The 19408-nt window shown below is 44.0% G+C and overlaps 1 protein-coding gene across 1 annotated transcript in view; it reads left to right on the top strand.

Annotated features, from left to right (window-relative positions):
• SAMHD1 (SAM and HD domain containing deoxynucleoside triphosphate triphosphohydrolase 1) overlaps positions 1-19359 on the top strand; it is a 58308-nt gene extending 38949 nt beyond the window's left edge. The window contains 6 exon segments of the mRNA NM_001279186.1: positions 875-990; positions 6721-6860; positions 7976-8068; positions 13666-13770; positions 14251-14388; positions 19225-19359. Coding sequence (NP_001266115.1) covers positions 875-990; positions 6721-6860; positions 7976-8068; positions 13666-13770; positions 14251-14388; positions 19225-19359 — 727 coding nt within the window.
• The last annotated feature ends 49 nt before the right edge of the window (positions 19360-19408 follow it).

Genomic DNA, 19408 nt, shown 5'->3' with positions numbered 1-19408 from the left:
AGGCCAGATGTGAAGCAGCAGTGCTGAGATCACTCAGGACCTCGGCACAGGTAGTCACTTACACACCATTCTCATCAGGAGAATGGGAGGTAGGACATGAATATTTAAATTCTGAAATTAATGACAAAAGTTAACTTTAAGGATTAAGATTAATGTCTATTTATATCCTGTCAAATATTTATCAAAATTAGTACCAAATGGTAAAACCAACAGGAATTTTACCTCTTCCTGACCCAGTCAGAACCATAGCAGAAAACTGTACAGCCAGGTCTCTCCGTGACTCAAAGATCCATGAGGAGTTATCAAACACTGGGTGTGAGTCAAGTTACTTCTTCCATGTCTCTAAAATAGCCTTAAATTGATTAACTTTTCATGTTCGTTTTCACATTTGTGTTGAGGAAGTGTATCTTCATTCCTATTTTTTACCTATCCTTTGTCATGAGCAGATTACTTGGAATACCTTCTCCTATTTGTATGTTAATTCTTTGGTAAGAGTTTTTGTTGTTGTTATTGTTGTTTTGTAATTCAGAGAGGTCTAGTTTCAAAGCCTGGCACTGTTTCTTCCTAACTTGGTTAAATCAAAATTTGCTTCATTTCTGCATCTATAAAATGAGGGCTGAATACACCTACCTTATTGTTGGGAAGATTAAATAAGATGGTGAATGCAAAGCCCTGCCACAGTGCCTGGAACACAGTAAGCATGGCAGCTCACAGCTCACCAAGCACAAATTTAGTACGGTGGAGAAGCAGTTGTCTTTAGAACATTGTGCCTCATTATTTTATTTCCCTAAAGTAGAAAGATTTCCTTAAGTAAGACATAAGGCAAATATTCAAAATTTCTCATAAACATAAATTTTTGCAAAATGATTTTTAGGATTACAGATGCTTTCCTCAAAGCAGATGACTACATAGAGATTACAGGTGCTGGAGGAAAAAAGTATCGCATTTCTACAGCAATTGACGACATGGAAGCCTATACTAAGCTGACAGGTAAGAGGTAACAGGTAACATAGATGGTCCATCTCAGATAAACTGTAAGATGTCCCTGAATTGCCAATGAGTTATCTTTCTTTCATTTTTCATTTTTAAAGATAATTATTTAATTTTAAAAAAATAAAGAAAGGGTCTCACTATATTGCCCAGGCTTCTCTCAAATTCCTGGGCTCAAGCGATCTTCCTGCCTTGACTCCCAAAGTGCTAGGATTACAGGTGTGACCCACTGTACACAGCTGATGGAAGGATTTTAGCTTCCCAAGTAATTATCTCCTTTTGAATTTGAGTTTTATTTCTGTCTTGTACCAATAAAGTGACTTTGATAAAGGGATTTGACCTATCTGAATCTTTCATCTATAAAATGAGGGTAATGATACCTAGCATATAGTTTTGTTGTGATGTTTAAATGAGGCATAGCACCTAGTATAGACTTGATACGTAAGTACTCAATATACATTATTTAACTTTTTTTTTTTTTTTTGGAGATGGAGTCTCGCTCTGTCACCTAGGCTGGAGTGCACTGGCGCAATCTTGGCTCACGGCAACCTCCACCTCTTGGGTTTCAGCAATTCTCCTGCCTCAGTCTCCTGGGTAGCTGAGATTATAGGCATGCCCCACCATGCCCAGCTAATTTTTGTATTTTTAGTAGAGACAGGGTTTTACCATATTGGCCAGGCTCTTCTCGAACTCCTGACCTCATGTGATCCACCCGCCTCCATCTCCCAGAGTGCTAGGATTACAGATGTGAGCCACTACGCCCGGCCCATTATTTAACTTTTAAATTTAATTTTTATTTATTTATTTATTTTCAGACAAGATTTTATTCTGTCATCCAGGCTGGAGTGCAGTGGTGCCATCACAGCTTATTGCAGCCTCAACCTCCAGAGCTCAAGTGATCCTCTTGCCTCAGCCTCAGCCAAGTAGCTGACTTGGCTACTTGGGACTATAGACATGTGCCACCACACCTGGGAAATTTTTTTTTTTTTTTTTTTTTTGATACGGAGTCTTGCTCTGTCACCCAGGCTGGAGTACAGTGGTGCAATCTCGGCTCACTGCAAGCTCCGCCTCCCGGGTTCACACCATTCTTCTGCCTCAGCCTCCCGAGTAGCTGGGACTACAGGCGCCCGCCACCACGCCTGGCTAATTTTTGTATTTTTAGCAGAGATGGGGTTTCACCTTGTTAGCCAGGATGGTCTCGATCTCCTGACCTCATGATCCGCCTGCCTCAGCCTCCGAAAGTGCTGGGATTACAGGCGTGAGACACCGCCCGGCCACACCTGAGTAATTTTTTTAATTTTTGTAGAGACAGGGTCCCATTATGTTGCCCAGACTTGTCATTATTTAACTCATAGCTGGACTAATATTGAACACCAAAAAACTGACTTGGCCATTTAACATTATTTTCATTATAAAAACACAAGATGCCAGGAACATCTGTCCACACTTCTGCAGAAACAAAATCTGCAGCTTAGTGTGGAAAGGAGGAAAGAGAGGTAAAGGGTAAAGGTGGTTCTTTTTTTTTTTTTTTTTTGGGGGGGGGATGGGGACAGAGTTTTGCTCTTGTAGCCCAGGCTGTAATGCAATGGCACGATCTCGGCTCACTGCAACCTCCACCTCCTGAGTTCAAGCGATTCTCCTGCCTCAGCCTCCTGAGTAGCTGGGATTACAGGTGCCCACCACCACGCCCAGCTAATTTTTTTGTATTTTTACTTGAGACGGGGTTTCACCATGTCAGCCAGGCTGGTCTGGAACTCCTGATCTCAGATGATCCATCTGCCTCGGCCTCCCAAAGTGCTGGCATTACAGGTGTGAGCCACCGCGCCCAGCCACAGCTGGTTCTTTAATGTGGGAAAGTATTGACTGAGATAAAGCAAAAGAAGTAGAACAAAAAGTGTACACCAGTCAGAGTTCTTAGTTACAAATTATGAAACTGTTTAACTAAAAATAAAATTGGGCCGGGCACGGTGGCTTACGCCTGTAATCCCAGCACTTTGGGAGGCCAAGGCGGGCAGATTACCTGAGGTCAGGAGTTCGAGACCATCCTGTCCAAAATTGTAAAACCCCGTCTCTACTAAAAATACAAAAATGAGCCAGGCGTGGTGGCGTGCACCTGTAATCTCAGCTACTTAGGAGGCTGAGGCAGGAGAATCGCTTGAACCCAGGAGGCAGAGGTTGCGGTGAGCCGAGATTGCACCACTGTGCTCCAGCCTAGGCAACAGAGCAAGATTCTGTCTCAAAAATGAAGAAAAAAAAAAACAAAAAATAAAAATAAAATTGGAAAGCAATCACATAGCTTACAGAATCTGTGGAAAGGTTGGAGGCTCTGAAAATGGAGAAAAACAACAGAAGCCAAGTGACCTAAGACACAGCCAAATCACTCTACCGTAGCTTCCTGCCGAGAGTGCTGCTGTTCTACCACAGCTGGATTCTATTTGCTGCACACTGACAGAATGAAACCTAAACTAGCTCCTCCTAAACTGTGTTTGAAGAACCAGTTTTTAAAATTACCAACCCCTTGCAGATTGATATTTCTGTAAAGTATGATAAAAATGAATTACTAGAAAAATGAAATGGGGGGAAAAGGCATGTAAAATACGAGCCCAAATTTTTATTATTCAGCTTGACAGACTTCACATTACACCTTTCAGTAAATTCAATCAAAAGATAAATAATAGGCCAGACAAGGTGGCTCGTGCCTATAATCCCAGCACTCTGGGAAACCAAGGCAGTTGGATCGCTTGAGCCCAGGAGTTTGAGACCAGCCTGGGCAACATGGTGAAACCCTGTTTCTAAAAAATTTAAAAATTAGCCCTGGTGGTGCGTGCCTGTAGTCCCAGCTACTCAGGATGCTGAGGTTGGGGGATCACTGGAGCCCAGGAGGTCGGGGTTGCAGTGAGCCAAGATTGCACCACTGAAGTCCAGCCTGGGTAACAGAGCGAGACCCTGTATCAAATAATAATAATAATGATAGAGAAAAAATTTTAAAATTAAATTACAAGAACTATATACATTGTTCTTTAAAAATATACACGTAAGGCTAGGCAGGGTGGCTCACGCCTATAATCCCAACACCTTGGGAGGCTGAGGCAGGTGGATCACTTGAGTTCAGGAGTTCAAGACCAGCCTGACCAACATGGTGAAACCCTGTCTCTACTAAAAATACAAAGTATTAGCTGGGCGTGGTGGCGGGTGCCTGTAGTCCCAGCTACTCGGAGGCTGAGGCACGAGAATCACTTGAACCCAAGAGGCGGAGGTTGCAATTAGCTGAGATGGCATCACTGTATTCCAGCCTGGATGACAGAGCAAGACTCCTTCTCAAAAATAAAATAAATAAATAAGTAAAATAAAAGTTAAAAAAAAATTGAACAAGCTGAAGATATTTACTTCTAATTTTCATTCATAATAATGCAAGTGATGCCATATTTTAAAAAGTCAGCCAGGCATGGTGGCTCACGCCTGTAGTCCCAGCACTTTGGGAGGCCGAAGTGGGCAGATACGAGGTCAGGAGTTGGAGACCAGCCTGGCGCCTGTAATCCCAGCTACTCTGGAGGCTGAGGCAGAAGAATCATTTGCACCCAGGAGGTGGAGGTTGCAGTGAGCTGAGATCGCACCATTGCACTCCAGCCTGGGTAACAGGGTGAATCTCTGTCTAAAAAAAAAAAAAAAAAAAAAAAAAAGTCATCTTTATCCAGGTGTGGCGGCATGTGCCTTTAGTCCCAGCTGTTCAAGAGACTGAGGCAGGAAGATTAATTTTTTCAAATTATATTTACATTTAAACTAGCTTTTGGTTTAGCTGGGCATGGTGGCATGTGCCTGTAGTCCCAGTTACTCAGGAGGCTGAGGCATGAGGATTGCCTGAGTCCAGGAGGTCAAGGATGCAGTGAGCCATGATCACGTGCCACTTCACTCCAGCCTGACAACAGAGCGAGACCCTGTCTCAAAAACAAACAAAAAAAATTTAGCCAGGCATGGTGGTGTACGTCTGTAGTCACAGCTACTCAAGGGCTGAGGCAGGAGGATTGCTTGAGCACAGGACTTTGATGCTGCAGTGAACTATGATCGCGCCACTGCACTTCAGCCTAGGCCACAGAACCTGACCTTGTCTCCTTAAAAAAAAAAAGAAGGCCAAGTGCAGTGGCTCATGCCTGGAATCCCAGCACTTTGGGAGGCTGAGGCGGGTGGATCACTTGAGGCCAGGAGTTCGAGACCAGCCTGGCCAACATGGGGAAACCCAATCTCTACTGAAAATACAAGAATTAGCTGGGTGTGGTGGCATGTACCTGTAGTTCCAGCTACTCAGGAGGCTGAGGCACGAGAATCACTTGAACCTAGGAGGCAGAGGTTGCAGTGAGCCAAGATCACGCCACTGCACTCCAGCCTGGGTGACAAAGCAAGACTCTGTCTCAAAAAAAAAAAAAAAAAAAATTGCACAGATATATATATATATGGAGAAAGTGCGTGCAGAAAAACATTAACAATTGTTGAATTTAAGTGAAGGATATTTTATTTTGAAATTTTTCAAAATAAAAATTGGGAGAAAATGAAAGAAAGGAAAAACATTTCTTCTACTCTCATCATCGAATGGGACATTAAAAAATCTTTGTTTTATTATTATAGAAATTTACAAAGCCATGTACCTGTCACTTAGCTTCAACAGTTATCAACACATGGCAGTTTTGCTTCATCTCCTCATCTACCCACTCTTGTCAAACACTGGACTATTTTGAAGCAGATCCTAGACATAATTTTGCTTGTAAATACTTCAGGACCGTTCTCTTTTTTTTATTTTTATTTTTTAGATAGTGTCACTCTGTCACCCAGGTGGGAGTGCAGTGGTGCCATCTCGGCTCACTGCAACCTCCACCTCCAGGGTTCAAGCAATTCTCCTGCCTCAACCTCCTGAGTAGTTGGGACCACAGGCATGCACCGCCATGCCCGGCTAATTTTTGTATTTTTGGTAGAGGCAGGGTTTTGCCATGTTGGCCAGGCTGGTCTCGAGCTCCTGACCTCAGGTGATCCACCTGCCTTGGCCTCCCAAATTGCTGGGATCACAGGTGTGAGCCACAATGCCTAGCCACCATTCTTTTTTAAAGACAAAATAAAACATGTCAACAATAAATCCATACACCTTTATATGCCCATCACCCAGCTCAGCAGTCATCAACTCCAATGCAGTCTTATTTCTCTCTATCCTTCCCCCCTCTCTGGATTACCTGGAAGTAAATCCAAGACATTGACGGGAACTTTTTTTTTTTTGAGACAGAGTCTCGCTCTTGTTGCCTAGGCTTGAGTGCAATGGCACAATCTTGGCTCACCGTAACCTCCACTTTCCGGGCTCAAGCAATTCTCCTGCCTCAGCCTCCTGAGTAGCTGGGATTACAGGCGCCCGCCACTACACCCAGCTAATTTTTTTGTATTGTTAGTAGAGACAGGGTTTCACCATGTTGGACAGGCTGGTCTTGAACTCCTTACCTCAAGTGATCCGCCCGCCTCGGCCTCTCAAAGTGCTGGGATTGCAGGCATGAGCCACTATGACTGGCCGACTGGAACAGTTTTAAAAGGTTTTTTTCACTTAAATCTTTTAAGAATTTTTCTCACATTGCTAAAATAATAATGTACCTACATTTGCGAACTGCCTGTTAAGATCATTTCAATAGAATAGCACTATATAATTCTTTAACTCTGTGTTTTTATTTTAATATAACTGAAATGTCATCAAATTGGCAGACAACATTTTTCTGGAGATTTTATACTCTACTGATCCCAAATTGAAAGACGCACGAGAGATTTTGAAACAAATTGAATACCGTAATCTATTCAAGTATGTGGGTGAGACGCAGCCAACAGGACAAATAAAGATTAAAAGGGTGAGTTATCAGGCATCTTTCCATTAGTGAAAGGTTATCTCTGTCCTTCAAGAGGAGACCACTAACCTATCATGATACTATGACTCTGTACTAAGTGCTTTACATTTATTCTCATTTAATCTTCACAGTAGTGCAGGGGTCTTAGGCCTGTTTTACAGATAGAGAAACTGAGGCTTCACTGAGATTAAATAACTTGCTCATGAAAGCATATTTAGCCAGGATTCAAAAGCCAGGTCTAACTTAACTCCAAATCTTTGCTCTCATCCAGGAAGTGAGAGTGGGTCTCCAATTTTGGCTAGATTCAAACATGAGAAAATGAATATAAGGGAAAGGAACCTCAAAAGAAAGTGCCTGCATGAGCTTCATTGAGGCTGTGGTGACCTGTTGTAATGACTTGGTTCCTTCACAGGATATCAGTTTCCCAGATGGCACATACCTGTCTTCTTTAGCTCAAATATCTATTTTCACCTCCTACTTGTTGAAGACTTTTCTGTTTGCCAGAAAGCCGTAACACAAGTCATACTTATAACCACATCCTACCTCAATAATTTCTTGGGTTATACCTTACTTCCTCTTGTTGTACTAATAGGTTAATGTCACATTTTTTTTTTCAAAATGTGAATTTTGTTTGTTTGTTTGTTTGTTTTTAGACAGAGTCTCGCTCTGTCACCCAGGTTAGAGTGCAGTGGCGCGATCTCAGCTCACTGCAACCTCCACCTCCCGGATTCAAGCAATTCTCCAGCCTCAGCCTCCCGAGTAGTTGGGATTACAGGCACCCGCCACCACGCCCAGCTAATTTTTGTATTTTTAGTAGAGACGGGGTTTCACCATGTCGGTCAGGCTGGTCTCGAACTCCCGACCTCATGATCCGCCCACCTGGGCCTCCCAAAGTGCTGGGATTATAGACATCGGCCACTGCGCCTGGCCACTTTTTACAATTTTTTACAAAAATTGCTCTATTTGTTTAACGAGTGACATTGGTAGGAGCTATATTTGTTAAGGATATCTCTAATCGTTTTTCTTAGTTAGGTGCCATTTTCATAAAGAGAACCTGTTTGTGGCTCAAAGACTTGATGAAAAATGGATTCTAACATGGGGAGTCTTGTGTTTTCCAGGAGGACTATGAATCTCTTCCAAAAGAGGTTGCCAGTGCTAAACCCAAAGTATTGCTAGACGTGAAACTGAAGGCTGAAGATTTTATAGTGGATGTAAGTAATTAGCCCAGTAATAAACTGAGTGAATACTTTTTTAAAGATAAAGCACCTACCATTATAAAAGTAGTACATGTTCATTTTAACAAATTAGAAAAATACAGAAAGATAAAAGGAAGGAAGTCATCTGTGCCCTCACAAAGAGAACCAATATTATTAACCACAAAAACATTTTATTCGTGGTGTTTTGCCATTATTTTTAATATAATTGTGGTCATGTGATTACATTGTCTATATTAATTAAAAATTTTTAATTACACAAGTAATACATTTTAATTTTTTTTATTGCCTGCATACAAACACAGAGGAAAAAGTTGTGGGGCCAGGCACGGTGGCTCACGCCTGTAATCCCAGAACTTTGGGAGGCAGAAGTGGGTGGATCACCTGAGTCAGGAGTTCAAAACCAGCCTGGCCAACAAGGCAAAACCCCATTTCTAGTAAAAATGCAAAAAAATTAGCCGGGCTTGGTGGTTTGCGCCTGTAGTCCCAGCTACTCGGGAGGCTGAGGCAGGAGGATTGCTTGAACCCAGGAGGCAGAGGTTGCAGTGAGCCGAGACCGTGCCACTGCACTCCAGCCTGGGCAGCAGAGTAAGACTGTCTCCAAAAAAAAAAAGAAAAAGAAAAAAAAAAAGAGCTGGGCACGGTGGCTCATGCCTGTAATCCTAGCACTTTGGGAAGCCGAGGCGGGTCGATCACAAAGTCAGGAGATTGAGACCATCCTGGCCAACATGGTGAAACCCCCATCACTACTAAAAATACAAAAATTAGCTGGGTATGGTGGTGTGTGCCTGTAGTCCCAGCTACTCAGGAGGCTGTGGCAGGAGAATCGCTTGAACCTGGGAGGCGGAGGTTGCAGTGAGCCGAGATCACGCTACTGCACTCCAGCCTGGGCAACAGAGTGAGACAGCACTGCACCTCAGGCCAATAGTCTCAGCAGATTACACCCTGGACCTTATCAACATTCAAAACTGCCCTCCCTGTAAAATCACTAGTTTAACATACTTTTCTCTGTCTACAAACCCCTTTCTTCCTCATCTACGTTTTCCTAGCTCATCAGGCCCTCTAGTTTATTGTGTCCTCACTTTCTTCGAGCTTGTCAGTGGCCTTCTATCTTCATTTCTCTCTACGTGTAGGCCGAGTGAGGTGGCTCACGCCTATAATCCCAGTACTTTGGGAGGCCAAGGCAAGTGAATCACTTGAAGTCAGGAGGTTGAGACCATCCTGCCCAACACGGCGAAACCCCATCTCTACTAAAAATACAAAAAATCAGCCAGGTGTGGTGGTGCGCGCCTGTAATCCCAGTTACTTGGGAAGCTGAGGCAGGAGAATTGCTTGAACCCAGAAGGCAGAGGTTGCAGTGAGCCAAGATCACACCACTGCATTCCAGCCTGGGCGACAGAGTGAGACTCCATCTCAAAAAAAAAAAAAGTATCTTAGATAACGTGATACAGTAATTCACTCATTTTCTGCAGTTACCCTCAACTCTCTTTTCCTTCTTTGCATCTACCTAGCAGAAGGCCAAACAACCTAGATGAATCAAATCTAAACATCTCCACACCCATACCTGGACACATAAATGCTCCTAGATACCATCACTGTACAGGCATATCTGTAAATTCCTGGTCACGAAACTAAGCTGGGCCTTCTGGCAGGCTTAGTGTGATTCTCCCAGTCTCTAATAATCATTTCAGTCCAGGCACAGTGGCTCACGCCTGCAATCCCAGCACTTTGGGAGGCCGAGGCGGACGATCACCTGAGGTCAGGAGTTCGGGACCAGCCTGGCCAACATGGCAAAACCCCATCTCTACTAAAAATACAAAAATTAGCCAGGGATGGTGGTGGGTGCTGATAATCTCAGCTACTCAAGGAGGCTGAGGCAGGAGAATCACTTGAACCTGGGAGGCGGAGGTTGCAGTGAGCCAATATCATGCCACTGCTCTCCAGCCTGGGCAACAGAGCAAGACCCTCATCTCAAAAAATACTACTACTAATAATCATCATCATCATTTCAAACTGTCCTCCCTCCTCTCAGAACTCCAACCAGGCTTCCCACCTCCAGCTGTATTCATCCTCATGAGTAACCCAACCTTTGGCTCCTATTTCCAAGATAAACTATAGGCCATTAGGTAGCAACTCCTTAGACCTTTCTCACCAAAGAAACAAGCCTTCCTCCATCTGTCACTGTATTCAGTATTCCCATTCTTATAGTGGGGAAACAGCTTTGTTCTTGTCAAAGGCTTAGGGTAATTCTACTTGTGTTCTAGAGAAGTGTTGTCCCATAGAACTTTCTGCAGTGACAGAGATATTCTTGGTCAGTGATGTCCCTTTCCATAGCCACTAGCTGCATGCAGCTGTTGAGCACTTGACATATGGTTGCTGTAACTGAATAACTTCATTTTTTATTGTATTTAGTGTTAATTATTTATTTATTTTTTAGAGACAAGGTCTCACTCTGTTGCCCAGGCTGGAGTGCAGTGATGTAATCACAGCTCATTATAACCTCAAACTCCTGGGCTCAAGTGATCCTCCCACCTCAGCCTCCTGAGTAGCTAGGACTACAGACATGTGCCACCATGCCCAGCTAATTTTTAAGTTTTTTGTATAGATAGGGTCTCACCATGCTGCCCAGGCTGGTCTCAAACTCCTGGCCTCAAGCAATCTTGCTGCCTTAGCCTCCTGAAGTGCTGGGATTATAGGCATGAGCCACTGCACCCAGCCAATGTTAGTTTAAACTTTTGTTTATCTTGAGACAGGGTCTCTCTCTGTGCCCCAGGCTGAAGTGCAGTAGCATGATCATGGCTTGCTGCAGCAAAACCCCATCTGTACCAAAAACACAAAAATTATCCAGGTGTGGTGGTTCATGCCTGTAGTCCCAGCTACTCGGGAGGCTGAGGTGGGAAGATCGCTTGAGCCCAGCAGGTGGAGGTTGCAGTAAGCTGAGATCACACCACTGCACTCCAGCCTAGGCAACAGAGCAAGAGCCTGTCTCAAGAAAATCATGAACACCACACTGCTCTTCCCCTCTCCTCTTTTTCAGGGTCAGACTCATCTTCTCTTACCTTTCTAAGGCACCAAATTCCTCTCCAGATACTTCTTTCTTGCTGTCTTTTTTTTCCTTTATGTTTTTATTTTATGTATTTTTTAAATTGACAAATGATAACTGTCTATTTTCATGGGGTACATAGTGTATATAAATGTCTGATGATCAGATCAGGGTAGTTAGCATACCCATCATCTCAAACATTTATCATTTCTCTGTGTTGGGAGCATTCAATATTTTCCTTCAAGCTATTTAAAACTATGTAATAGGCCGGGCACGGTGGCTCATGCCTATAATCCCAGCACTTTGGGAGGCCGAGGAGGGCAGATCACAAGGTCAGGAGATCGAGACCATCCTGGCCAACATGGTGAAACCCTGTCTCTACTAAAATTAAAAAAAAAAAAATTAGCCAGGCATGATGGCACACGCCTGTCATCCTAGCTACTTGGGAGGCTGAGGCAGGAAAATCGCTTGAACCCAGGAGGCAGAGGTTGCAGTGAGCCGAGAGCGAGCCACTGCATTCCAGCCTGGCGACAGAGAGACTCCATATCAAAAAAAACAAAAAAACTATGTAATAGATTACTGTTAACTAGGCCGGCCACGGTGGCTCATGCCTGTAATCCCAGCACTTTGGGAGGCTGAGGCAGGTGGATCACTTGAGGCCAGAAGTTTGAGACCAGCCTGGTCAACATGGTGAAACCCCGTCTCTACTAAAAATACAAAAATTAGCTGGGTGTGGTGGTGCATACCTGTAATCCCAGCTACTTAGGAGGCTGAGGCAGGAGAATCACTTGAACCTGGGAGGCAGAGGTTGCAGTGTGCCGAGATTGTGCCACTGCAGTCCAGCCTGGGCAACAGAGCAAGGCTCTGTGTCAAAAAAAAGGAAATTGCTGTTAACTATAGTCGTAGTCATCCTACAGTACTATAGAACCCTAGAACTTACTCCTCCTATCTAGCTGTAATTTTCTTTTCTTTAACATCTTGCCTCCTCTGAACAGCCAAAGTTCTAAGAGTTGCCTTCTCTTACATTTTTTTTTTTTTTTGAGACGGAATCTCACTGTGTCGCCCAGGTTGGAGTACGGTGGCACGATCTCGGCTCACTGCAACCTCCAGCTCCTGGGTTCAAGCGATTCTCCTGCCTCAGCCTCCTGAGTAGCCGGGACTACAGGCGCCTGCCACCACATCTGGCTAATTTTTATATTTTTAGTTGAGATGGGGTTTCACCATATTGGCCAGGCTGGTCTTGATATCCTGACCTCGTGATCCGCTAGCTTCGGCCTCCCAAAGTGCTGGGATTACAGGCGTGAGCCATCGCGCCTCTTACATTTTTGTTTCTCATTTTCTCCTGAACCTTTTTTTCTGTTGCCATCACTGTACTCTCTCCAGAATCACCGGTGACTTCAGAGTTGCTAAATCCAGGAGACAGTTTCAGTCCTCTCTGCCTCTGAGCTGTTTCCTCTGCCTGCAATTCTTTTTCTTCCCACCTAAGCCTGTTTGTTTCTTGCTCACTTAGTAAAGTCACTTTCCCAGGAAAATGTTTCCGGTCATTCTCCGGGCACCCTAGGCTACATCAGGTAACCTGTTAGAACATTTCAAAGCACGCTTTGCTTTTCAACTGTGGTTGAATACTTTTATAATTATTTGTTGAACTTCAATCTAGGGCTGCCTGGTTTTTGGGGGCTAGGATTTTCTTTACTTATTTATTTTTGGAGGCAGAGCCTTGCTCTGTTGCCTAGGCTGGAGTGCAGTGGCGCGATCTCAACTCACTGCAACCTCCGCCTGCCAGGTTCAACCAATTCTTGTGCCTCAGCCTCCTGAGTAGCTTGAACCACAGGTGCATAACACCACGTCTGGCTAATTTTTTTTTTTTTTTTTTTTTTAGTATTTTTGGTAGAGACAGGGTTTCACCATGTTGACCAGGGTGGTCTCGAACTCCTGGTCTCAAGTGAGCCACTGTGTCTGGCCTGGGATTTTATTTTAAAGTGTCCTTGTTGTACCTCTAGTGTCTATCTGTGTCTGTCACATAGCAGGGATTGAGTTTACACCACACTTAGATCAAACACACAAGTGCATTTCCCATTCTTCCCAGATTTCAATACCAAATCCCTAAGAGTGGTCACGAACCAGTTATTTTTATTCCACCATGAGTCACCTTATCAACATACTTACTTCCAAATCCCCAGAAGGCTCTGTTCCATTTCACTCTGTCACCAGGCTGGAGTGCAGTGGTGCGATCTCAGCTCACTGCAACCTCCATCTCCCAGGTTCAAACAATTCTCCTGCCTCAGTCTCCCGAGTAACTGGGGTTACAGGCGCATGCCACCATGCCCGGCTAATTTTTGTACTTTTAGTAGAGGTGGGGTTTCACTATGTTGGCCAGGCTGGTCTCGAACTCCTGACCTCGTGATTCACCCACCTTGGCCTCCCAAAGTGCTGGGATTATAGGCATGAGCTACTGCGCCCAGCCTCTGTTCCATTTCTTGTTATGCTCCTACAGCCCTGAGTTCAGTTCTCCTGCTTGCTATATGATTACTTGTGAATTGCTTTTATTTAGGTTATCAACATGGATTATGGAATGCAAGAAAAGAATCCAATTGATCATGTTAGCTTCTATTGTAAGACTGCCCCCAACAGAGCAATCAGGATTACTAAAAACCAGGTAACTACTTAGGCAAAACAAACATACTATAGTGGCATGTAGCAAATCTTTATAGTAAATTAGCATTTTATATGCAAATTAGGTTTTAAGGCATATCTTTACAATTAAAGTGGGCCTGGCACAGTAGCTCATACCTGTAATCCCAGTGTTTTGGGAGGCTGAAGCAGGAGGATCACTTGAGACGAAGAGCTTAAGATCAGCCTGGCCAACAAAGCGAGACCCCATCTCTACAAAAAATAAAAAACTTAGGCATGGTAGCTCATGCCTGTAGTTCCAACTACTTAGGAGGCTGAGGTGGGAGGATCACTTGTGCCTGGGAGGTCAAGGCTTCAGTGAGCTGTGATTGTGCCACTGCACTCCAGCCTGGGTGACAGGGAGATCTTGTCTCAAAAAAAAAGAAATAGTTAGGAGCCTAGGGACCAGCTGATATCTCCAATGTGTGACTTCAAGGTGATAGTGAAATCTCTTCATTTTAAAAAGGTTTCACAACTTCTGCCAGAGAAATTTGCAGAGCAGCTGATTCGAGTATATTGTAAGAAGGTGGACAGAAAGAGTTTGTATGCCGCAAGACAACATTTTGTTCAGTGGTGTGCAGACAGAAATTTCACCAAGCCGCAGGTAGGTGGCCTGTTACTCACAAACTTTGCACAATTTTTTAAGTAAAAACCAAAAGTAAGTCTATCTGCTGAAAAGTTCCCATTTAAGTTATAGTCATTTGGTTATGGTTTTGAAAATAAGGTCTTTCACTTTCTTTCCTTTTAAAATGTCTGAATCTGTGTCAGCCAGTGATTTCTTCCTACAGGAGTTGGGAATGGATACTGTTTAGCATTATTGTCCTAATAATAAAAATGTGAACATGTAAATAATGCTTTCTAATGTTGTTCACCAGTGGCCCTGGAAGGTTATTCATAGTGTCTCCATCTTTCAGAGGTTACCAAAGCTGAGTAGTTGACTTGTTTAACATACAATTGATAATAGACTTCATGTTTCTAAACCTGGTTACTTCAGTATATTAGTTAACTATTTAAATTATCTAGAATGTGAGTAGAGGGAAGAGGAGCCAAGCCACAGTTGCCAACCCTGTAGAGAAGGTTGTTAAAATTGTCTCTTACTGACCTACACATGGTAGGTGCCTGCACAGAGAATGTGGCCAGTTGGCATTTATTGAATGAATGAATGAATGAATATAATTGGCAGGCAGGGCAACAGTGCTTTACTGCCTAGTCTAGAACTCTCCCTCACACCTCCCTGTGTGTCAGGTGCTAAAGGGAACAAAGGATAGGGTGAGACATGAAAGCGTAGCTCAGGATGTCGGTGCTTTATCAAGTGCCACAAGGCATGATCCAGGTAAGATCTCTGAGGATTCAGAGAGTTGGGAGATCTCTGGGAGAAGCCTGGTGAAGGGGCAGGATCTGCTAGATCTAGAAGGCAGGGTTGTGTTTGGATGAGTAGCAGGGAGAATGAAGGGTATATTTGGCAGTGGGAGGAGCACAAAGGGATGAAGCTGGAATGAGCTGAGACTGTTTAGGGGACCATGAGGAGACCTGTCTGTCCAGGGTAGAAAATTCTTTTTTTAAAAAATTAATTAATTCATTCATTTTTTTGAGATGGAGTCTTGCTTTGTCACCCAGGCTAGAGTGCAGTGGCACGATCTTGGCTCACTGCAACCTCTGCCTCCCAGGTTCAAGCGATTCCCCTGCCTCAGCCTCCTGAGTAGCTGGGATTACAGGCATGTGCCACAATGCCTGGCTAAATTTTTGTATTTTAGTAGAGATGGGGTTTCATTATGTTGGCCAGGATGGTCTCGATCTCCTGACCTCGTGATCTGCCCACCTCGGCCCCCCAAAGTGCTGGGATTACAGGTGTGAGCCACCATGCCCAGCCAGAAAATTCATACTGTTAAGTGTGGAGAGGTTAAATGGGAAGAGTGGACTAGATTATTGAGAACCTTGGATAATTGGCTAAGAGATTTTTTTCTCTGTACAGTGGGGAGGGAATCATTGAGCATATTCAAGAATTACCATGCACTGTATGATCTACCTGAATGTTTGTCATCTCCAACTAGAGTGACACCCGTGGGAATAAGAGTAGAATTGTCCCTTGGTGTCTGTGGGGAACTGGTTCCAGGACCCCCACAGACCCCACAGATAGAAAAATCCATGGATAGGCCGGGCGCGGTGGCTCATGCCTGTAATCCCAGCACTTTTGGGAGGCCGAGGTGGGTGGATCACGAGGTCAGGAGATCAAGACTATCCTGGCTAATACTGTGAATCCTCGTCTCTACTAAAAATACAAAAAATTAGCCGGCGACTGCACTCCAGCCTGGGTGACAGAGTGAGACTCTGTCTCAAAAAAAAAAAAAAAAAAAAAAAAGGAAAGAAAAGAAAAATCCACGGATGCTCAAGTCCCTTATATAAAATGGTATAGTGTTTGCATATGACCTATACATATCCTCCTTTATACTTTAAATATCTCTAGATTACTTATAAAACCTACTACAATGTAAATCTATGTAAATAGTTGTTAATACTGTATTGTTTAGGGAATCATGACAAGAAGAAATTCTGTACATGCTTAGTATAGACACAGCCATCCATTTTTCCCCTTTCATATTTTCTATCTACAGTTGGTTGAATCTGCCCATGGATGCAGAGGGCCAACTGTATGTCTGCCCTAGGTACTGTGAAACTAAATCACTGAAAACTCTAGCTGCAGATAGACTTGAAGTTGGAGAGGCTGGAAATAGAGAGTCAAGAGAGGCTATTAAAGTTTGGCTGTGTCGTAATAACTACTATAAATTTGGTACATTCACTCACGGAGTGAGTATTTTGCCATGCCCTGTGTTAGGTACCTGGAACAGTACCTAAGATAGACAGTTCCTAATAACCCATGGATCCCATTCAGGTTGGGGATAACAATCTAGTTGGGGATAATAATAATTATTATTAATTTTTCTCCATAAGTTAATAATTATAGGAGCATGGTAAGTACTTTGGGTGTAGGGTGAGTACACAGTCTTAGAGGAGGAAAAACAAGGAGGATTTAGCTGGTCTTGGTTGGTCAGGAAAAGCTTATTTAAAGAAGGGCTTACAAACTGAGACCTGAAGGTTGAGTGAGGAGTTGTCTGGGTTAAGGGCTGGCAGCAGGAGGTGGTGGTAGGGGAGGGGTTGAGGCATAGACACCACAGGGTTAGGTCGGAAGATGAGAAAGAACATGATGCATTTCAGGAAGGAGCATAGAGTGTGGAGGTGTCTGGGGCTTTATCAAAGTCCTGTCAGCCAAGAGCAGTAGGGAGCATTGACACTGAAGGGTTTTAAGCAGGAAAGTGACATATTTGTTTACATTTATAAAATTCACTAGAATTGAAAGTAGAATGAGTAGAAATAAAAAAGTTGGCTATATGCTAGGCATGGTGGCTCATATCTATAATCCCAGCACTTTGGGAGGTTGAGGTGGGAGGATTGCTTGAGCCTAGGAGTCTGAGGCTGCAATGAGCTATGATCACACCACTACACTCCAGCCTGGCTGATAGAGCAAGATGCTGTCTCAAAAAAAGAAAGAAAGAAAGAAAGGAGAGAGAGAGAGAGAGAGAGAGAGAGAGAGGGAGAGAGAGAGAGAGAGAGAGAGAAAGAAAGAAAGCAAGCTGGGTAGAAATAGAGATGAGTTTAAAGACAAATAAATACTGTTGATTTTGAGATAGGCCTTTAAGTACAAGTATCATGACAATAGAATGACTTTTTTTTTTTTTTTTTTGAGACAGAGTCTTGCTCTGTTGCCCAGGCTGGAGTGCAGTGGCACAATTTCAGCTCACTGCAACCTCCACCTCCTGGGTTGAAGTGATTCTCCTGCCTCAGCCTCCTGAGTAGCTGGGACTACAGGCACGTGCCACCATGCCCAGCTAATTTTTGTATTTTTAGTAAAGACGGGGTCTCACCATGTTGCCCAGGCTGGTCTTGAACTCCCGACCTCAAGTGATCCACCTGCTTTGGCCTCCCAAAGTGTTGGGATTACAGGCATGAACCACCACGCCTGGCCTAAATGATTGCCTTTACTGAGGTCAGGAGTTCAAGACCATCCTGGCCAACATAGCGAAACCCCATCTCTACTAAAAATACAAAAATTAGCCATGGTGATGCACACCTATAATCCCAGCTACTTGGGAGGCTGAGGCGGGAGAATCGCTTGAACCCTGGAGGTGGAGGTTGCAGTGAGCTAAAATTGTGCCACTGCACTCCAGCATGGGTGACAGAGCAAAATTCTATCTCAAAAAAAAAATAATAACACATTTTTTAAAAACTATTTTTAATGGTTCTATCAAGTCAGATCCAGTGTAGTTCAACAGAAAAAAATTAACATGGGGGTGAGATACAAAAGTTTTGGCAGAGCTAAATGAGCACAGAGGACAGTGATTCAACAGCAGGAAGCTGCTACCACCTCTAGGATAGGAGAGACCAAGGGAGCAGGTGGGAGTCCAGGAGCTCGGGCCACCTGCAAAAGCTAGAACCACAGAAGAGTCACTGCCACTGCCGCTCGTGCCAGAGGAGGTAGGGAGAGAAAAAACCTGACTTCTCTGCCCTCTTCTCACCTCCAGTCTCCCACCAGAGCCTCCCAGTGACCAAACCTAACTGGAAACCAGCAGGCATGGGAGCTGAGAAATGTAATTTACCGGAGTAGCTCCTGTGAGACAGAGTAGGGAGAGGAAGAGTGAAGAATGGATCTGAGAGCAAATAAGCAGATGAGGAGCACGAATCCTCCCACCAGCATTGTATTCCTGGTACAACAGAGGCTCTCCAAGATCGTGCATCATCTTGTAACCAAAGAAGATCTACCCACAAGTTCAGAACAGTTTAGCATAGAGTCAAGTATTAGGAGGCCTTGCTTCTTACCTCTATGGTTTCAGGTCATTGTATCGCCTCCCTTTGGATCTCTCCCTTATTTTGGGTGGAGGAGCTCCTTTGGCTGGAGCCTATGCTGATGGGACCAACGTTAGAGCTTTGATGCAGAGAAAAATTTAAATTCTGCAGGTACATACTGTCCTTCCTCCCCTTCTTTGCCATCTTGTAGACCTGGGCCTTTTATTGCAGAGGGGACCAGGCGAGAGAGAACCTAGGGGTTCAGTGCATCCCGTCTTTCTCCTGGGAAAACAGGACAGAGTTTGTGCTCCGTGCAGGTGTGTGAAGGAGGCCATAGAGGTGGGCAGTGGTATGCTGCTTCCAGTCATCTCTGCAGAAGCCAGTGGCTGTTTTCATGAAGGCTCTTCCTGCGTAAGACTGTAGTGTTTCTAATTTGCCCCAAGCACAGGGCATATGTAATTTGGAGTTTCCCTGGATTGAGGACACCTAGAAGCAATCTATATGCAAGATGAGGATGTGCGCACTTGAGACTTTCACTCAGAAATAAGATGATGGAAACTGGCTTTTCTCTATTCCCTGTTTTTCTCTCTCTTCCTAATAGGATGGCGATGTTATAGCCCCACTCATAACACCTCAAAAAAAGGAATGGAACGACAGTACTTCAGTCCAAAATCCAACTCGCCTCCGAGAAGCATCCAAAAGCAGAGTCCAGCTTTTTAAAGATGACCCAATGTGAATGTCTGTAGTCAGTTGTTTACAAACTCCCTCTCCTGCACAATTCATTT

Source organism: Pan paniscus, chromosome 21 (assembly GCF_029289425.2).
Source record: "Pan paniscus chromosome 21, NHGRI_mPanPan1-v2.0_pri, whole genome shotgun sequence".
NCBI lineage: Eukaryota > Metazoa > Chordata > Mammalia > Primates > Hominidae > Pan > Pan paniscus.
The sequence above is the reverse complement of the archived record's forward strand: the minus strand, read 5'-3'. Positions and strand labels throughout refer to the sequence as shown.